General features: G+C 38.4%; 1 protein-coding gene across 1 annotated transcript in view; it reads right to left on the bottom strand.

The window, feature by feature from the left end:
• The window catches only part of LOC131746463 (leucine-rich repeat-containing protein 37A3-like), a 61,841-nt gene that overhangs the window by 13,288 nt on the left and 29,456 nt on the right, over positions 1-19,097 (bottom strand). The window contains 2 exon segments of the mRNA XM_067020462.1: positions 12,917-12,991; positions 13,538-13,609. Coding sequence (XP_066876563.1) covers positions 12,917-12,991; positions 13,538-13,609 — 147 coding nt within the window.

The following is a 19,097-nucleotide window of genomic DNA, read 5'->3' as shown; positions in this document are numbered from 1 at the left end:
GAGTAGGGAATACTTCCCAACTTATTTATAAGGCCAACTTTCACCGTATCAAGATTAGACAATGTCATTACAAGAAAACTGTAGACCAATATCTCTCATGAACACAGAGGCAAAAATTCTTAACAAAGTTTTAGCATATCAAATCTAGTAATATGTAAAAAGACAATACATCATGACCAAGTGGGGTTTATCTCAAGAATGAAAGGTTGGTTTAATATTTGAAAATCAATTTACCCAACTTAGTACACTAAAAAAGAAAAATCAGGACATCTCTGGTGGGACAGTGGTTAAGAATCCACTTGCCAGTGCAGGGGACATGGGTTTGAGCCCTGGTCCGGGAAGATCCCACATGCCACGGAGCAACTATGTCCCTGCACCACAACTACTGACCCTGCACTATAGAGCCCGTGAGCCACAACTACTGAGCCCATGTGCCACAACTAGTGAAGCCCGTGCACCTGGAGCCCATGCTCTGCATCAAGAGAAGCCACCTCAATGAGAAGCCTGCATACTGCAATGAAGAGTAATCCCTGCTCTCCACAACTAGAGAAAGCCTGCATGCAGCAATGAAGATCCAATGCAGCCAAAAATAAATAAATTAAGAAAAGAAAAGAAGAGAAAAATCACATAATCATTGCAATAGATGCAGGAAAATAATGAAAAAAATCTAACATCCATTCTTGATTAAAAAAAACAGCTATCAGTAGACTAGGAATGGAAGGAGACTTTCTCAACTTGACAAATGACTTCTACAAAAATCCAAACATCATATTTAATGGTGAAGCACAAAGTACTTTTCTCCAGGATCAGGACAAAGGCAACGATGTCTACTCTCATTACTTCTATTTGACATTGCACTGAAGGTTCTGGTCAGTGCAATAGGGCAACAAAAACAAAAGAGATATTCAGAATGCAAAAGAAGCAAAAGTATCTTAATTTGCAGATAACATGATGATGTAGAAAACCTGATAGAATCTACAAAAATGCTACTGGAACTAATAAAGGAGTTTATCAAGTTTGTAGGGTACAAGATCAACATACAAAAAGATTAACTTATCTCAATGAACAATCAGAGATCAACGTTTTAAAATACTACTTATAATAGAATCAAACATATAAAATACTTAGAATAAATCTGACAAAAGTTGTAAAAGACTTGCACACTGAAAACTGTAAAATATTGCTGGGGGAAATTAAGGAAGACCTAAATAAATGGAGAGATATAATGTATTCATGGATCAGAAGATTCAATATTGTTAAGACATCAATTCTCCCCAAGTTGGTTTATAGATCAAAATCCCAGTAGGCTTTTCTATAGAAATTGACAAGCTAATTCTAAAATTCATACGGAAATACAATTTAGAATAACTAAAACAACTTTGAAAAAGAACAAAGTTGAAGAACTAACAGTAACTGATTTCAAGGCTTATGAAGCTACACTTTCAAGACATTGTGATAGTAGTGTAAAGATAGACAAAAAGATCATAGGAACAGAATAGAAAGTTCAGAAGTAGAGAGATGTGAACAACTGACTTTCAGGTTCAAAGGCATTTAAGTGGAGAAACGATAGTGTTTTCAACAAATGATGCTGGAACAATTGAATATCCAGGTGCATAAAACAAAACAAAACAAAAAGAACTTCCATTCAAACCATATACAGAAATGAACTCAACTTGGTTCAACGATCTAAATGCAAAACATAAAAGTATAAAATTTCTAGAACAAAACAGGTGAAAAATTTTATGACCTTGAGTTTGGCAAGATTTCTTAGATACAACACCAAAAGCATACTCCATAAAAGAAAACAATAGATAAATTAGACACCATCAAAATTAAGAATTTCTGCCCTGCAAAAGACATTCCTAAGAGAATGCAAAGATGAGTCACAGAATGGGAGAAAATATTTAGCAAGTTATCCATTGGATAAAGGACTAATCTCCAGAATATATAAAGAACTCTCAAAACTCCAGAAAAATATAGATAAAAGATTCAAAGATATACAGATGGAAAATAAACATATGAAAAGATGTTTCACATGATTAATCATTAGGGATGCTACAGTGACATACAACTACACACCTATTAAACTATCTAAAATTAAAAATACTGAGCATAGTGTTGGCTGCAATGTGAAGAAGATGCAACTCTTATACACTGCTGGTAGAGATATAAAATGATCGAACCACTATGGACAATAGGTATTTTTTAAAAACTTAGGGCTTCCCTGGTGGCGCAGTGATTGAGAGTCTGCCTGCCAATGCAGGGGATACGGGTTCATGCCCCGGTCCAGGAAGATCCCACATGCTGCAGAGTGGCTGGATCTGTGAGCCATGGCCGCTGAGCCTGAGCGTCCGGAGCCTGTGCTCCACAACAGGAGAGGTCACAACAGTGAGAGGCCCATGTAACCGCAAAAACAAACAAACAAACAAAAACCCTTAAACATCCACTTACCAATGATCCAGCCATTCTACTTGCAGGTATTGACCCTTGAGAAATGGAAGTATACATCCATACAAAGACTTGTACACAAATATTCATAGCAACTTTATCTGTAATAGACAAAGACTGAAACAACTCAAATGTCCATCAATGGTGAATAGATAAATTGTGGTACATCCATATAATGGAATACTATTCAGCAATAAAGAGAAATGAATTACTGATATCTACAACAATATGGATGAAGATTAAAATAATCATGCTGGGGGCTTCCCTGCTGGCGCAGTGGTTGAGAATCCGCCTGCCGATGCAGGAGACACGGGTTCGTGCCCTGGTCCGGGAAGATCCCACATGCCGCGGAGCACCTAAGCCCGTGAGCCATGGCCGCAAGGCCTGCGCGTCCGGAGCCTGTGCTCTGCAACGGGAGAGGCCACAACAGTGAGAGGCCCGCATACCGCAAAAAAAAAAAAAAAAAAAAAAAAAATCATGCGGGGAGAGAGAGAGAGAAGACGGCAGAAGAGTAAGGCACAGAGATCACCTTCCTCCCCACAGATACATCAGAAATACACCTACACGTGGAACTGCTCCTATAGAACACCCACTGAATGCTGGTAGAAGACCTCAGTCCTTCCAAAAGGCAAGAAACTCCCCACGTACCTGGGTAGGGCAAAAGGAAAAAGAATAAACAGAGACAAAAGAATAGGGATGGGACCTGCACTACTGGGAGGGAGCAGTGAAGAAGGAAAGGTTTCCACACACTAGAAGCCCCTTCACGGGCAGAGGCTGAGGGTGGCAAAAGGGGAAGATTCAGAGCCATGGAGGAGAGCGCAGTAACAGGGGTGCGAGGGCAAAGCAGAGAGATTCACGCAGAGGATCGGTGCCAACCAGCACTTACCAGCCCCAAAGACTTGTCTGCTCACCTGCCAGGATGGGCGGGGGCTAGGAGCTGAGACTCAGGCTTCAGTCGAAAGCCGGGAGAGGACTGGGGTTGGCTGCGTGAACACAGCCTGAAGGGGTTAGTGGGGTTAGTGCACCATGGCTAGCTGGGAGGGAGTCTGGGAGAAGTCTGGAGCTGCCGAAGAGGCAAGAGACTTTTACTTGCCTCTTTGTTTCCTGGTGCGAGAGGAGAGGGGATTAAGGGTGTCTCTTAAAGGAGCTCCAGAGATGGGCACAGAGCTGCCGAAGAGACAAGAGACTTTCTCTTGCCTCTTTGTTTCCTGGTGCGAGAGGAGAGGGGATTAAGGGTGCCTCTTAAAGGAGCTCCAGAAACGGCCACGAGCCACGGCTATCAGTGTGGATCCCAGAGACGGGCATGAGACACTAAGGCTGCTGCTGCTGCCACCAAGAAGCCTGTGTGCGAGCACAGGTCACTTTCCACACCTCCCCTCCTGGGAGCCTGTGCAGCCCGCAGCTGCTGGGGTCCCGGGATCAAGGGACGGCTTCCCCAGGAGAGCGCACGGCATGCCTGAGGCTGGTGCAACATCACGCTAGCCTCTGCTGCTGCAGGCTCACCCGGCATCTGTACCCCTCCCTCCCCGTAGCCTGAGTGAGCCAGAGACCCCAAATCAGCTGCTCCTTCAACCCCGTCCTGTCTGAGCGAAGAACCAACGCCCTTGCGCTACGTACACGCAGAGGTGGGGCCAAGTCCAAAGCTGAACCCCAGGAGCTGTGAGAACAAAGAGGAGAGGGGGAGGTCTCTCCCAGCAGCCTCAGAAGCAGTGGATTAAAGCTCCACAATCAACTTGAAGTGCCCTGCATCTGTGGAATACCTGAATAGACAGCGAATCATCCCAGGTTGAGAAGGCGGACTTTGGGAGCAGGATATATTATTTTTTCCCCTTTTTCTCTTTTTGAGAGTGTGTATGTCTGTGCTTCTCTGTGAGATTTTGTCTATCTAGCTTTGCTATCACCATTTGTCATAGGGTTCTTGTCGTCCCTTTTTTTTTTTTACTTTAAAAAATTTTTCTTATAAATAATAATTTTTATCTTAATAAGTTGATTTTATCCTAATTTATTTAATCTTATTTCTTCTTCCTTCCTTCCTTACATTCTTCCTTCCTTTCTCCCTTCCTTCCTTCCATGCTTCCTTCCATCCTTTCTCCTTCCTTCCCTCCTTCTGTTCTTCCTTCCTTCCTTTCCTTTGTATTTTTTCTCCCTTTTATTCTGAGCCATGTGGTTTAAAGGCTCTTGGTACTCCAGCCAGTAGTCACGGCGGTGTCTCTGAGGTGGGAGAACCAACTTCAGGACACTGGTCCACAAGAGACCTCCCAGCTCCATGTAATATCAAACGGTGAAAATCTCCCAGAGATCTCCATCTCAACACCAAGACCCAGCTTCACTCAATGACCAGCAAGCTAGAGTGCTGGACACCCTATGCCCAACAACTAGCAAGACAGGACCACAGCCCCATCCATTAGCAGAGAGGCTGCCTAAAATCATAATAAGGCTACAGACACCCCAAAACACTCCACCAGACGTGGACCTGCCCACCAGAAAGACAAGATCTAGCCTCATCCACCAGAACACAGGCACTAGTCCCCTCAACCAGGAAACCTACTCAACCCACTGAACCAACCTTAGCCACTGGTGACAGACACCAAATACAATGGGAACTACGAATCTGCCAACTGCAAAAAGGAGACCCCAAACACAGTAAGATAAGCAAAATGAAAAGACAGAAAAACACACAGCAGATGAAGGAGCAAGGTAAAAAATGACCAGACCTAAAAAATGAAGAGAAAATAAGCAATCTACCTTAAGAAAGAATTCAGAGTAATGATAGTAAAGATGATCCAAAATTTTGGAAATAAAATAGACAAAATGCAAGAAACATTTAACAAGGACCTAGAAGAAATAAAGAGGAAGCAAGCAATGATGAACAACACAATAAATGAAATTAAAAATACTCTAGATGGGATCAATAGAATAACTGAGGCAGAAGAATGGATAAGTGACCTGGAAGATAATATAGTGGAAATAACTACTGCAGAGCAGAATAAAGAAATAATAATGAAAAGTACTGAGGACAGTCTCAGAGATCTCTGGGACAACATTAAATGCACCAACATTCGAATTATAGGGGTCCCAGAAGAAGAAGAAAAAAAGAAATGTACTGAGAAAATATAGGAAGAAATTATAGTTGAAAACTTCCCTAATATGGGAAAGGAAATAGTTAATCAAGTCCAGGAAGCACAGAGAGTCTCATACAGGATGAATCCAAGGAGAAACACACCAAGACACATATTAATCAAACTATCAAAAATTAAATACAAAGAAAACATATTAAAAGCAGCAAGGGAAAAACAACAAATAACACACAAGGAAATCCCCATAAGGTTAACATCTGATCTTTCAGCAGAAACTCTGTAAGCCAGAAGGGAGTGGCAAGACATATTTAAAGTGATGAAGGAGAAAAACCTACAACCAAGATTACTCTACCCAGCAAGCTCTCACTCAGATTTTATGGAGAAATTAAAACTTTTACAGATAAGCAAAAGCTGAGAGAGTTCAGCACTACCAAATGAGCTTGACAACAAATGCTAAAGGAACTTCTCTAGGCAAGAAACACAAGAGAAGGAAAAGACCTACAAGAAGAAACTCGAAACAATTAAGTAAATGGTAATAGGAACATACATATCGATAATTACCTTAAATGTAGATGGATTAAGTGCTCCCACCAAAAGACCCAGACTGGCTGAATGGATACAAAAACAAGACCAATATATATGCTGTCTACAAGAGACGCACTTCAGACCTAGGGATACATACAGACTGAAAGTGAGGGGATGGAAAAAGGTATTCCATGCAAATGGAAATCAAAGGAAAGCTGGAGTAGCAATTCTCATATGAGACAAGATAGATTTTAAAATAAAGCCTATTACAAGAGACAAAGAAGGACACTACGTAATGATCAAGGTATCAATCCATGAGGAAGATATAAGAATTGTTAATATTTATGCACCCAACATAGGAACACCTCAATACATAAGGCAAATACTAACAGACATAAAATGGGAAATCGGCAGTAACACAATTATAGTAGAGGACTTTGACACCAGACTTTCACCAATGGACAGATGATCCAAAACGACAATAAATAAGGAAACACAAGTTTTAAATGATACATTAAACAGGATGGACTTAATTGATATTTATAGGACATTCCATCCAAAAACAATAGAATACACATTTTTCTCAAGTGATCATAGAATATTCTACAGGATAGATCATATCTTGGGTCACAAATCTAGCCTTGGTAAATTTAACAAAATTAAGATCATATCAAGTATCTGTTCTGACCACAACGCTATGAGGCTAGATATCAGTTACAGGAAAAGATCTGTAAAAAATACAAACACATGGAGGCTAAACAATACACTACTTAATAACGAAGTGATCACTGAGAAATCAGAGGAAATAAAAAAATACGTGGAAAGAAATGACAATGGAGACACGATGACCCCAAAGCTATTGGATGCAGCAAAAGCACTTCCAAGAGGGAAGTTTATAGCAAAATAATCCTACCTTAAGAACAGGAAACAACTCAAATAACCAACCTAACCTTGCACCTAAAACAATTAGAAAAAGAAGAACCAAAACTCCCCAAATTTAGCAAAAGGAAAGAAATCATAAAGATCAGATCAGAAATAAATGAAAAAGAAATGAAGGAAACAATAGCAAAGATCAATAAAACTAAAAGCTGGTTCTTTGAGAAGATAAATAAAATTGATAAACCATTAGCCAGACTCATCAAGAAAAAACGGGAGAAGACTCAAATCAATCGAATTATTAATGAATAAAGAGAAGTAACAACAGGCACTGCAGAAATACAAAAGATTATGAGAGATAACTACAAGAAACTGTATGCCAATAAAATGGACAACCTGGAAGAAATGGACAAGTTCTTAGAAATGCACAAGCTGCCAAGACTGAACCAGGAAGAAATAGAAAATATGAACAGACCAATCACAAGCACTGAAATTGAAACTGTGATTAAAAATCTTCCAAAAAACAAAAGCCCAGGACCAGATGGCTTCACAGGCAAATTCTCTCAAACATTTAGAGAAGAGCTAACACCTATCCTTCTCACAGTCTTCCAAAAGTGCTTCCCTGGTGGCGCAGTGGTTGAGAGCCCACCTGCCAATGCAGGGGACATGGGTTCATGCCCTGGTCTTGGAACATCCCACATGCCACAGAGCGGCTGGGCCCGGGAGACATGGTGGCTGAGCCTGCGTGTCTAGAGTCTGTACTCCACAACAGAAGAGGCCATAGCAGTGAGAGGCCCACATTCCACACACACAAAAAAAGAAAAGATAAACTCTTCCAAAAGATAGCTGAGGGAGGAACACTCCCAAACTCATTCTATGAGGCCACCATCACCCTGATACCAAAACCAGACAATGACATCACAAAGAAAGAAAACTACAAGCCAATATCACTGATGAACATAGATGCAAAAATCCTCAAAAAAAGACTAGCAAACAGAATCCAACAGCACATTAAAAGGATCGTACACCATGATCAAGTGGCCTTTATTCCAGAAATGCAAGTATTCTTCAATATATGCAAATCAATCAACGTGCTGCACCATATCAACAAACAGAAGAAGAAAAACCATATGATCATCTCAATACATGCAGAGAAAGCTTTTGACAAAATTCAACACTTATTTATGATAAAAACCCTGCAGAAAGTAGGCATAGAGTGAACTTTCCTCAACATAATAAAGGTCATATATGACAAACCGACAGCCAACATCATCCTCAATGGTGAAAAACTAAAAACATTTCGACTAAGATCAGGAACAAGACAAGGTTGCCCACTCTCACCACTCTAATTCAACATAGTTTTGGAAGTTCTAGCCACAGTAATCAGAGAAGAAAAAGAAAAGAAAGGAATCCAAATCGGAAAAGAAGAAGTAAAGCTGTCACTGTTTGCAGATGACATGATACTACACATAGAGAATCCTAAAGGTGCTACCAGAAAACTACTAGAGCTAATCAGTGAATTTGGTAAAGTAGCAGGATACAAAATCAACGCACAGAAATCTCTGGCAGTCTTATACACTAATGATGAAATATATGAGAGGGAAATTAAGAAAACACTCCTATTTACCATTGCAACAAAAAGAATAATATATCTAAGAATAAACCTACCTAAGGAATCAAAAGACCTGTATGCAGAAAATTATAAGACACTGATGAAAGAAATTAAAGAGGTTACAAATAGATGGAGAGATATACCATGTTCTTGGATTGGAATAATCAACATTGCGAAAATGACTCTACTACCCAAAACAATCTACAGATTCAATGCAATCCCTATCAAACTAACACTGGCATTTTTTACAGAATTAGAACAAAAAATTTCACAATTTGTATTGAAACACAAAAGACCCCGAATAGCCAAAGCAATCTTGAGAACGAAAAACGGAGCTGGAGGAATCAGGCTCCCTGACTTCAGACTATACTACAAAGCTACAGTAATCAAGACAGTATGGTACTGGCACAAAAACAGAAATATAGATCAATGGAACAGGATAGAAAGCCCACAGATAAACCCACAGACATATGGTCACCTTATCTTTGATAAAGGAGGCAAGAATATACAGTGGAGAAAAGACAGCCCCTTTCAATAAGTGGTGCTGGGAAAACTGGACAGGTACATGTAAAAGTATGAAATTAGAACAGTCCCTAACACCATATACAAAAATAAACTCAAAATGGGTTAAAGACCTACATGTAAGGCCAGACACTATCAAACTCTTAGAGGAAAACATAAGCAGAACACTCCATGACATAAATCTCAGCAAGATCCCTTTTGACCCACCTCCTAGAGAAATGGAAATAAAAACAAAAATAAATAAATGGAACCTAATGAAACTTAAAAGCTTTTGCACAGCAAAGGAAACCATAAACAAGACCAAAAGACAACCCTCAGAATGGGAGAAAATATTTGCAAATGGAGCAACTGACAAAGGATTAATCTCCAAAACTTATAAGCAACTCATGCAGCTCAATAACAAAAAAACAAACAACCCAATCCAAAAATGGGCAGAAGAACTAAGTAGACATTTCTCCAAAGAAGATATACAGATTGCCAACAAACACATGAAACAATGCTCAACATCATTAATCATTAGAGAAATGCAAATCAAAACTACAATGAGATATCATCTCACATTGGTCAGAATGGCCATCATCAAAACATCTAGAAACAATAAATGCTGGAGAGGGTATAGAGAAAAGGGAAAACTCTTGTACTGTTGGTGGGAATGTACATTGATATAGCCACTATGGAGAACAGTATGGAGGTTCCTTAAAAAACTACAAATAGAACTACCATACGACCCAGCAATCCCACTACTGGGCATATACCTTGAGAAAACCATAATTCAAAAAGAGTCATGTACCACAATGTTCATTGCAGCTCTATTTACAATAGCCAGGACATGGAAGCAACCTAAGTGTCCATCAACAGATGAATGGATAAAGAAGATGTGGCACATATATAGAATGGAATATTACTCAGCCATATTAAGAAATGAAACTGAGTTATTTGTAGTAAGGTGGATCAACCTGGCATCTGTCATACAGAGTGAAGTAAGTCAGAAGGAGAAAAATAAATACTGTATGCTAACACATATATATGGAATCTAAGAAAAAAAATGTCATGAATAGACTAGGTGTAGGACGGGAATAAAACACAGACCTACTAGAGCATGGACTTGAGGATATGGGAAGGGGGAAGGGTAAGCTGTGATGAAGTGAGAGTGTGGCATGGACATATATCCACTACCAAACATAGGGTGGATAGCTAGTGAGAAGCAGCCGCATGCAACAGGGAGATCAGCTAGGAGAAATGCACCACCTAGAGGGGTGGGATAGGGAGGGTGGGAGGGAGGGAGACGCAAGAGGGAAGAGATATGGGAACATATGTATATGTATAACTGATTCACTTTGTTGTAAAGCAGAAACTAACACACCATTGTAAAGCAATTATACTCCAATAAAGATGTTAAAAAAATAATAATCATGCTGAGTTAGAAGCCAGTTAGAAAAAACTATACACTGTATGGTTCCATTTACATAAAATTCTAGAAAATGCAAACAGAAAACAGATCAATGGTTGCATGGTGATTGGGAAGGGGAAGGAACGATGGGAAGGAAGAATTACATTAGACATTAAGAAACTTTCTGAGGTGATGGACATTTTGATTTTGGTGAAGTCTCCATGTTGTGTAAGTATGTGTGTGTGTGAACACAGATTATTGTTATGTCAATTATACCTCAAAAAGCTGATAAAAGAAATGATATTATATGAGAGAGACAGTTGGGGAAATTTGAATAGCAACTCTTTATTAGGTAATATTCTTGTGTAGGAATTTAATTTCTTCAATACTGTGTGTTAACATTATTGTAGTTACATAGGGAAATAATTTTTAATATCCAGAGAGGAGGTCATCTAGCTGACAGGAGAGGGATCACAGTTGTGGCAGATGCTGTGGGAGGCTGAGGAAGATGAGGCTAGAGAAGTGACCAATGTGTGACAGCGTGGTGAAGAGAGTCATTTGTCAGCTGACATGACAAAGATGGTTGGAACAGACTGCTAAATGCAGGGTCTTTTCCACATACTAATCTCACGCAATCCCCTCAACTAGCCTGGGCATAACAGAAAGTTTCTATTAGCTTGCCATATTGTAGGGGGGATGGCACAATTTAAGGTGCAGTAAGTTGTGTAATAAACTATCACAATAGGGTCCTACAGAAATAGTTTTTTTTTTTTTTTTTTTTGGTGGTATGCGGGCCTCACTGTTGTGGCCTCTCCCGTTGCGGAGCACAGGCTCTGGACGCACAGGCTCAGCGGCCATGGCTCACGGGCCCAGCCGCTCCGCGGCATGTGGGATCTTCCCGGACCGGGGCACGAACCCGCGTCCCCTGCATCGGCAGGCAGATTCTCAACCACTGCGCCACCAGGGAAGCCCAAATAGTTTTTTAAACTGCAAAAAAAATGAAACTTGACCCTTCCCTCACAAGATGTATGAAAATTTACTCAAAATGAATCATAGACCTAAATGTAACTATACAACTTCTGGAAGAAAACATAGGAGAAAATTTTTGTGATTTTGGGTTAGACAATGGGGTCTCAGATAAAGATTTCTTAGATAAGACCAAAAAAGCACAAACCATCTAAGAAAAATTGCTAAGGGACTTCCCTGGTGGTTAAGACTCCGAGTTCCCAATGCAGGAGGCCTAGGTTCCATCCCTGGTCAGGGAACTAGATCCCACATGCAGGCCGCACCTAAGAGTTCACATGCCACAACTAAGAAGGCCATGAGCCGCAACTAAGGAGCCCATCTGCCGCAACTAAGATGCAGCACAAATTAATTAATTAAAGAAATATGAAAAAAAAGATTGCTAAATTAGAGTTCATCAAAAATTTAAAACATCTAGTCTTCGGAGACACCTTAATAAAATGAAGATAAGTCACAATCTGGGAGAAGATATTTACACCCACACATATCTGAGAGAAAGGACGTTTTCCATTGCTTTTCGTAAAACTCAATATAAATATCCAATTTAAAAATGGATTTGAACAGACACTTCTTTTAAAAAGATATTTGCACATGAATAGACCCTCAACATCATCAGCTATTACAGAAATGCAAAATGTGGCAAAAACCACGAGATGCAACTACACACCTACTAGAAATTCTAAAATTTTTTTTAAAAACAAATATAAGGATCAGGTGAAGATGTGGAGCAACTGCAACTCTCATAGACTGCTAGTGGGAAAGCAAAATGGCACAGGCACTTTAGAAAACAGTTTAGCAGGTTCTTAAAAAGTTAAATATGCACTTAGCATATGATGAAGCAATCCCACCCTTAGGTATTTTAACCCAAAGACATGAAAACATGCTCGCACAAAACATATATTCACACACACATGTGAGTGTTTTCAGAAGTTTTGTTCATAATAGCCAAAAAACGAGAAACAACTCAAATGTTCATCAAATGATGAATGCGTAAACAAACTGTGTATCCACACAACTAGAACACTACTCAGCAATAAAAAGGAATGAACTACTGACAGGTGCCACAAAACAGATGAAACTGCAAAGAGACTGGCTAAGTGAAAGAAGCTAAAAGCAAAAGGCTACATACCATAAGTTATTCTGGAAAAGGCATTATATGGACAAAAATCAGATTGGTGCTTGCCAGGGGCTGGTAGTGGGAGGAGGATGGATTGACTACAAAGGGACATGAGGGGTCTTTTGGGAGCGCAGAAGTTTTCTTTACCTCAAATGTGGTGGTGGCTACAGAACTATACGTTTGTCTAAACACATCACACTGTATATTTAAAAATAGTTAATTTTGTTAAATGAAAATTATACATAAATAAACCTGACTTAAGAAAATAATAAAATAAACCTAAAGAAACAATTGAGTGAGAATAAATGTAAGAAAAATCAACTTACAGTTTTTCCAATTGAAGGGTCATCATGAGGATGCTTTCAATTGTTGTAAGTGACACTTGTGTGGTTCCCATGTCTCTGAAGGAGAAGCCCCAACATGCATGATATAAAACCCAAAGACAAAAATTCTAAACTTAAAAGATACTTAACATGTGATTACTTCACTTCTGGCTTCTTACTTGCCATAGATGATAATTCCAAAGAGCTCTTATTGAAGAAATTTAAATTTGCATCATCAAATTAATGACCTTGGTGCTGAACAGTACAATCATTTTCTATTATGCTAACTTCTCATTTTCAATTACATCTACCTCTTTTGATCACTCTTTTTTTAAAAAAAATAATGTACCCCTCATTCCTTTTTGCTTTCTGGGATAAATAATACTCCTACATGCATCAACATGTTCCATATCTATATGTGTTCCTCAACACTGTTCTCATTCTCTGCTGGCTGTCTTACCCATATGTATTCTTTCCTAATTCTTTTCTTTGCTACTAACTCTTATTTTCAATAACCCCATTAAAATCTAAATTATGACATTTTAGCCAAAGTACTCAATCTTTGACAAAAGTAAAAAGGAGCAGAAATTATCTCATGAGCCATGAAACTGTTGCAATACTTACAAATATTTTAAAGCTGGCAAGTTAAAAAGATAAGAATCTTCAACTGTTGTCAAAGGATTACGACTGAGAATTCTGAAATATGGAATGGAATTAAAATTATCTGCATTTTCAATTACTTCCATGAAAGCTTATATTCATTTTTTTGGTATGGAACTGAAAGGTTAAAAAAATCATTTTCTGTCTTTACCTATAAATCACCCTTAGAATCTGTAAAACACTCTTTCATTGGGAACTACCCAGGTCTCTAGATGATAATGTGGACAAGAGAAAAAAACAAACAAAGAAACAAATAGAAAAAAAGTGGCTAGCAAAGAAAAAATATGCCAAAGAACTTTTCAAGTTAAAAACCCTTGAAGTGACTATGCTGGTAGGAAGCCCTTGCTCTGTAAAAAAGTACTATTTCTAGCATCCTCCATAATTCAAGGTGTTTTTCTTACATCTCTACACATTTTTTAAAATTTCATGATTTAAACTACCCACTTAAAGACAAAAATAGGGCTAATTCCTTGGTTCTGGAGCCAAAGAAGAAGAGATACATCCAAGAGGAACTGGTGAAAGCCATACTCCCATCACATAGTCCCATGTGTATTCTTGTATCATAGCTTTTGTTACTGTGTATGTAATCACCTGTTTACTTGTCAGCCTTGTACATTGTCAGCAACTTGAGAGCAGGCACCACACTTTATTGTCATTATTATTCCTGTGTCTGACATAGTGCCTAATATTTACTATGTATTTAATAAATGTTTGCTGAATAAATAAATAACATTTTGTTTATATATCAATAAAATAAACAAATTAATTTTGGGGAACAAAATTTTATTCCAAAATGCTGGAATAGATTTTCTTTATTTTTTTCCCCTTAATTCTTTAAAACAAATAAGGGGGAGAAAAAACCCCAAAAGAAACAGGAAGAAAGTAAAGAATATCTGACTTTAGGTTAACTCTACTCAAGAATTATTCGCATATTTTTGCACAATACTTTAAAGATAATTATGAAAAGTAATATTTTTGGGGTTGCCATGCATCTGTGATGAAAATTTAACATTTAATCCTCACAGTAACCTTATGTGATAGATATATTACTCCACTGTACAAATGAGGAAACTGAGGCACAGAGAAGTTATATAACTTGTCCTAAGTCATCAAGCTAGTAAGAAGCAGAGCTGGAATTTGAACTCAGTTCTGACTCTAAAGCATGTGTTTAACTTGAATGAAAAAAAAGGTTTTTTTTTAAAAAACATCTGTTACTTTAACCTTAATTTTGAGAGCACTAAATATAGAAATACCTTTTCAAACTTCATCTAACCATCTGGGAAAGCCGCTATGAGAACTGTATTTTCTTCTTATTTATTTATTTGTTTCTCTTTTTATTTATTTTTTCATTAATCATCTCCCATGATAAATATTTAATTAGCCTATGGTCGTTGAGAATTTAGTGATTTTAAGAAATATTGCAGGAAAATCAGTAAAAATGATGGAGGAAGGACATCTGAAAATTCATCCCTCCATACAAGCAACGACAACAATAACAACAACAACAACAAAACTGGCAAAAATGGTCAGAATCAACTTTTTCTGAACTCTGGAAATTTAACCAACAGGCTTGAAGCAAATTGGGGAGCAATTCATTCAAGGAAAACAAATTAATTTCTGTAAAAACAATGAGAGCTGTGTTGCTTTAACTTGTCCTTAACCTTTGCTCTCCATGCCAGTGGTAGCCTTGAAAAATAGCCCACATCCCTGGTACGAGAAGGAGCAGCATGGACTGGGAGGTCCTTCAAAGCCTCATTCCCAAAGAACTGTCATTGTTTGACATGTCTGGTGGTCCCCTGGAAGACCTCACTTGAAAGCCTTACCTTTGACCTGACTGAGAGCTATCTAGTGAGAAAAGCCTCTCTTCAGGTGGCATTTCTGGAATACATTTTCAAGCAAATATTTTAACATGGTGGTTGCATGAGGCAATGGATAACAGTTTGGGGCAAAAAAACAGCCTAACTGAAAAGCTTAAAAAGAAAAGCTGAGGAATAAGATGTCCACAGAGACTTTGAAATGTTCCAAAGTATTCCTGGGAAACTGGAAGACCACAAGACATATTCCTGGGAATCCAGGAAAATAACTGTTAGAATTAATAAATGAGCTCAGCAAGGTTGTAGGATACAAGATCAATATTACTTCCACACACCAGCAATGAGTAATCCAAAAATGAAATTCAGAAAACAATTCCATGTTTAACAGCATCAAAAGAAATAAAATACTTAGGGAAAAATTTAACCAAGTAAGTGCAAGATTCACACTGAAAAGTACAAAACTGTTGAAAGAAATTGAAGAAGATCTAAATAAATATAAAGACATGCTGGATTCATGGACTGAAAGATAATCTTACTAAAATTTCACTACTTCCCAAATCGACCTATGGTTCCATTGCAATTCCTATCAAAATCCAAGCTGACTTCTTTCCAGAAACTGCCAAGCTAATTCTAAAATTCATATGGCAATTCAAGGAAACAGAATAACCAAAACAATGTTGGTAGAGAACAAAGTGGGAGGACTCACACATCCTGGTTTCAAAACTCACTTCAAAGCTACTGCAATCACAGTGTGGTACTGGAATAAAAACAGACATGTAAATCAATGGAACAGAACTGACAGTACGGAAATAAACCCTCATATTTATGGGCTATTGATTTTCAACAAGGGTGCCAAAACAATTCAATGTGGAAAGAACAGTCTTTTCAAATGATGCTGGGAAAACTGTACATCCACACACAAAATAATGAAGCTGGACTCCTACACGTCACACCATATATGAAAATTAACTCCAAATAGATCAAATATCCAAATGTAAGAGCTAAGGCTATACAACTCTTAGAAGAAAACACAGGAGTAAATCTTTATGACCTTGCATTAGACAACAGTTTCTTAGATAGGATACCAGAAACACAAACAACCAATGGAAAAATAAATGAATGGGATTTTATAAAAATTAGAAAGTTTGTGCTTCAAAGGACACTATCAAGAAAGTGAAAAAGCATATAGAATGCAAGAAAATACTACAGGTGGGAAGAATAAGATGGAGTTGGGAGAAGAAAAGTATAGTAGTTGCTAGGTGTGACAGTCTCAAAATTTTGAACTATTACAAATAAAACAGCCACCATAAATCACCCCAAAGGCAGACCCAAGTTTTTTTTTGTTTGTTTTTAATGTTTATACCTTTCAGAATCTGAGGAACTGCCAGGACTGTAGTACATAGCAAAAAGTGACAACAACGCCCTGAAGTGTGTAAGCTTTTGTGTGTACATAGCTATCTAAAGGAAACCAGTGCTAGTTGACTGGGGGAACATTAGGGCGGCTCTGTGACCGCAGCTCAATTTGCCTTCCTAGTGTGGACACACCTACCTCTTTGATATTCTGAACAAAGGGGTAAATAATTCAATAGGGATAAGGCTTTGACTTTCCTCTTATTCTCTCTTAGTGTTTATGTTCTTGGTATAATATTGGTGTATTATCACAGACAAGCCAGCATGTGAATGTGCTCTGTCTGGTTAAGTTATATAGCCTTTCTACATTGTAGAGTCCTTCAGTTTCTGAAATCATGGAGCTTGTATTGTTAGAACCAATGAAGTGACTCAAAGAATTTTTAAAAATAAGCCATCAGTCTGGACCTGCATAGGTGAATGAAGGAGAAACACTTTCAAGTCAGAAAAAAAAGTATACTTAACATTTAGGATTATCAACCACTGCTGGTTTTCCATAATATAGTTCATGCCTGATTTTATCTGAAAGAGATATGATTACTACCACCATTCCAAAAGTGGTACTTTATTAATTAATAAGCTCTTGGCTCATCTTTGAGGTAGATTTCGGACTTAAAATAGACTACCACACTGCTAACTACTTCACCTGATGTTTATCAATAACAAGGAGGCTTCATTCAAGAAAGCTACTGACTTATAATTACCGGAAACCTGGTGATGAATCAAGGTTTTGAATCAAGGGGCCTGAACCTCATCTACTTTGGGAAATCCTATCTAATAAAAACATGCAAAGTTGTGAAAAGAAAATCGCTAGGACCCCTCTCAAGACCTTGGAGGGGACCTATTCAAGGGAGGAGCCCTGAAGCCTAAGCTTCATTGAATTCACGATAAATCCACCTCAGCTGGGGCCCTTTTCCAAACTCATTTAATGGAGGCAACTTACAAACACCCCAGTAATATGTCATTGTAGGTAATAAAAAGACTTAACTCGAGGGTGGCATCTACCCTTGGTGGCTTGGCTTTGGAAAGAGATGCAATACAGTTTATATCTCACCATGGCAAATGTTTCCTGAAGCAAATTAGCTTTGTCTGTTAGAAAGACTTAGCCCAAAACAAAGACTTGCTATACTGTGACAATGTTTTGAAAGTAACTGTGAACGAGTTTTAGGAGTACACTACTAATTTATTTCCAACACCAGATAGTTGATTCTTTCACTACATTTTTCCATCATTTAAGAGGAACAAATTCCAAAGGAACAAGTTGGTGCCTCTTCCATTACAAATCTTTTCTAACCTACCACCCATTTTCTACTTCATCAGCCCCCTCCTTCACCTTGTTACTCTGCTGCATAGATGCTAGAATGGCTCTCATATATGTTTTCCCATCAACATCCATCTTTCTTTTTCCAGTATGAAAGCTTCTTGGGGACAAAGTCCATGCCCTATGCGTCTTTGTATCCCCAGCACTCAGAGTGCTGACACACAGTGGGCATGGCACACAGTGAATGTTTTTGAATGAATTAAATTTTTTTGGAGGTTAGTAGTGTGTCCTTTATTTTCTTTAATATCTTTATTGGAGTATAATTGGTTTACAATGGTGTGTTAGTTTCTGCTTTACAACAAAGTAAATCAGTTATACATAGACATATGTTCCCATATCTCTTCCCTCTTGCATCTGCCTCCCTCACACCCTCCCTATCCCACCCCTCTAGGTGGTCGCAAACCACCTAGCTGATCTCCCCGTGCCATGCAGCTTCTTCCCAATAGCTATCCACCCTAGGTTTAGTAGTGTATATATGTCCATGCCACTCTCTCACTTCGTCACAGCTTACCCTTACCCCTCCCCATATCATCAAGTCCATGCTCCAGTAGGTCTGTGTTTTATTCCCATCCTACCCCTAGTCTCTTCATGACATTTTTTTTCCTTAGATTCCATATATATGTGTTAGCATATGGTATTTATTTTTCTCTTTCTGACTTACTTCATCCTGTATGACAGACTCCAGTTCCATCCACCTCAATACAAATAACTCAATTTCATTTCTTTTTATGGCTGAGTAATATTCCAGTGTGTATATGTGCCACATCTTCTTTATCCATCCATCTGTTGATGGACACTTAGGTTGCTCCCATGTCCTGGCTATGGTAAATAGAGCTGCAATGAACATTTTGGTACATGACTCTTTTTGAATTATGGTTTTCTCAAGGTATATGCCCAGTAGTGGGATTGCAGGGTCGTATGGTAGTTCTATTTGTAGTTTTTAAAGGAAACTCCATACTGTTCTCCATAGTGGCTGTATCAA

The sequence above is a fragment of the Kogia breviceps genome, chromosome 19 (genome assembly GCF_026419965.1).
Source record: "Kogia breviceps isolate mKogBre1 chromosome 19, mKogBre1 haplotype 1, whole genome shotgun sequence".
NCBI classification, from domain to species: Eukaryota; Metazoa; Chordata; class Mammalia; order Artiodactyla; family Physeteridae; genus Kogia; species Kogia breviceps.
The sequence above is the reverse complement of the archived record's forward strand: the minus strand, read 5'-3'. Positions and strand labels throughout refer to the sequence as shown.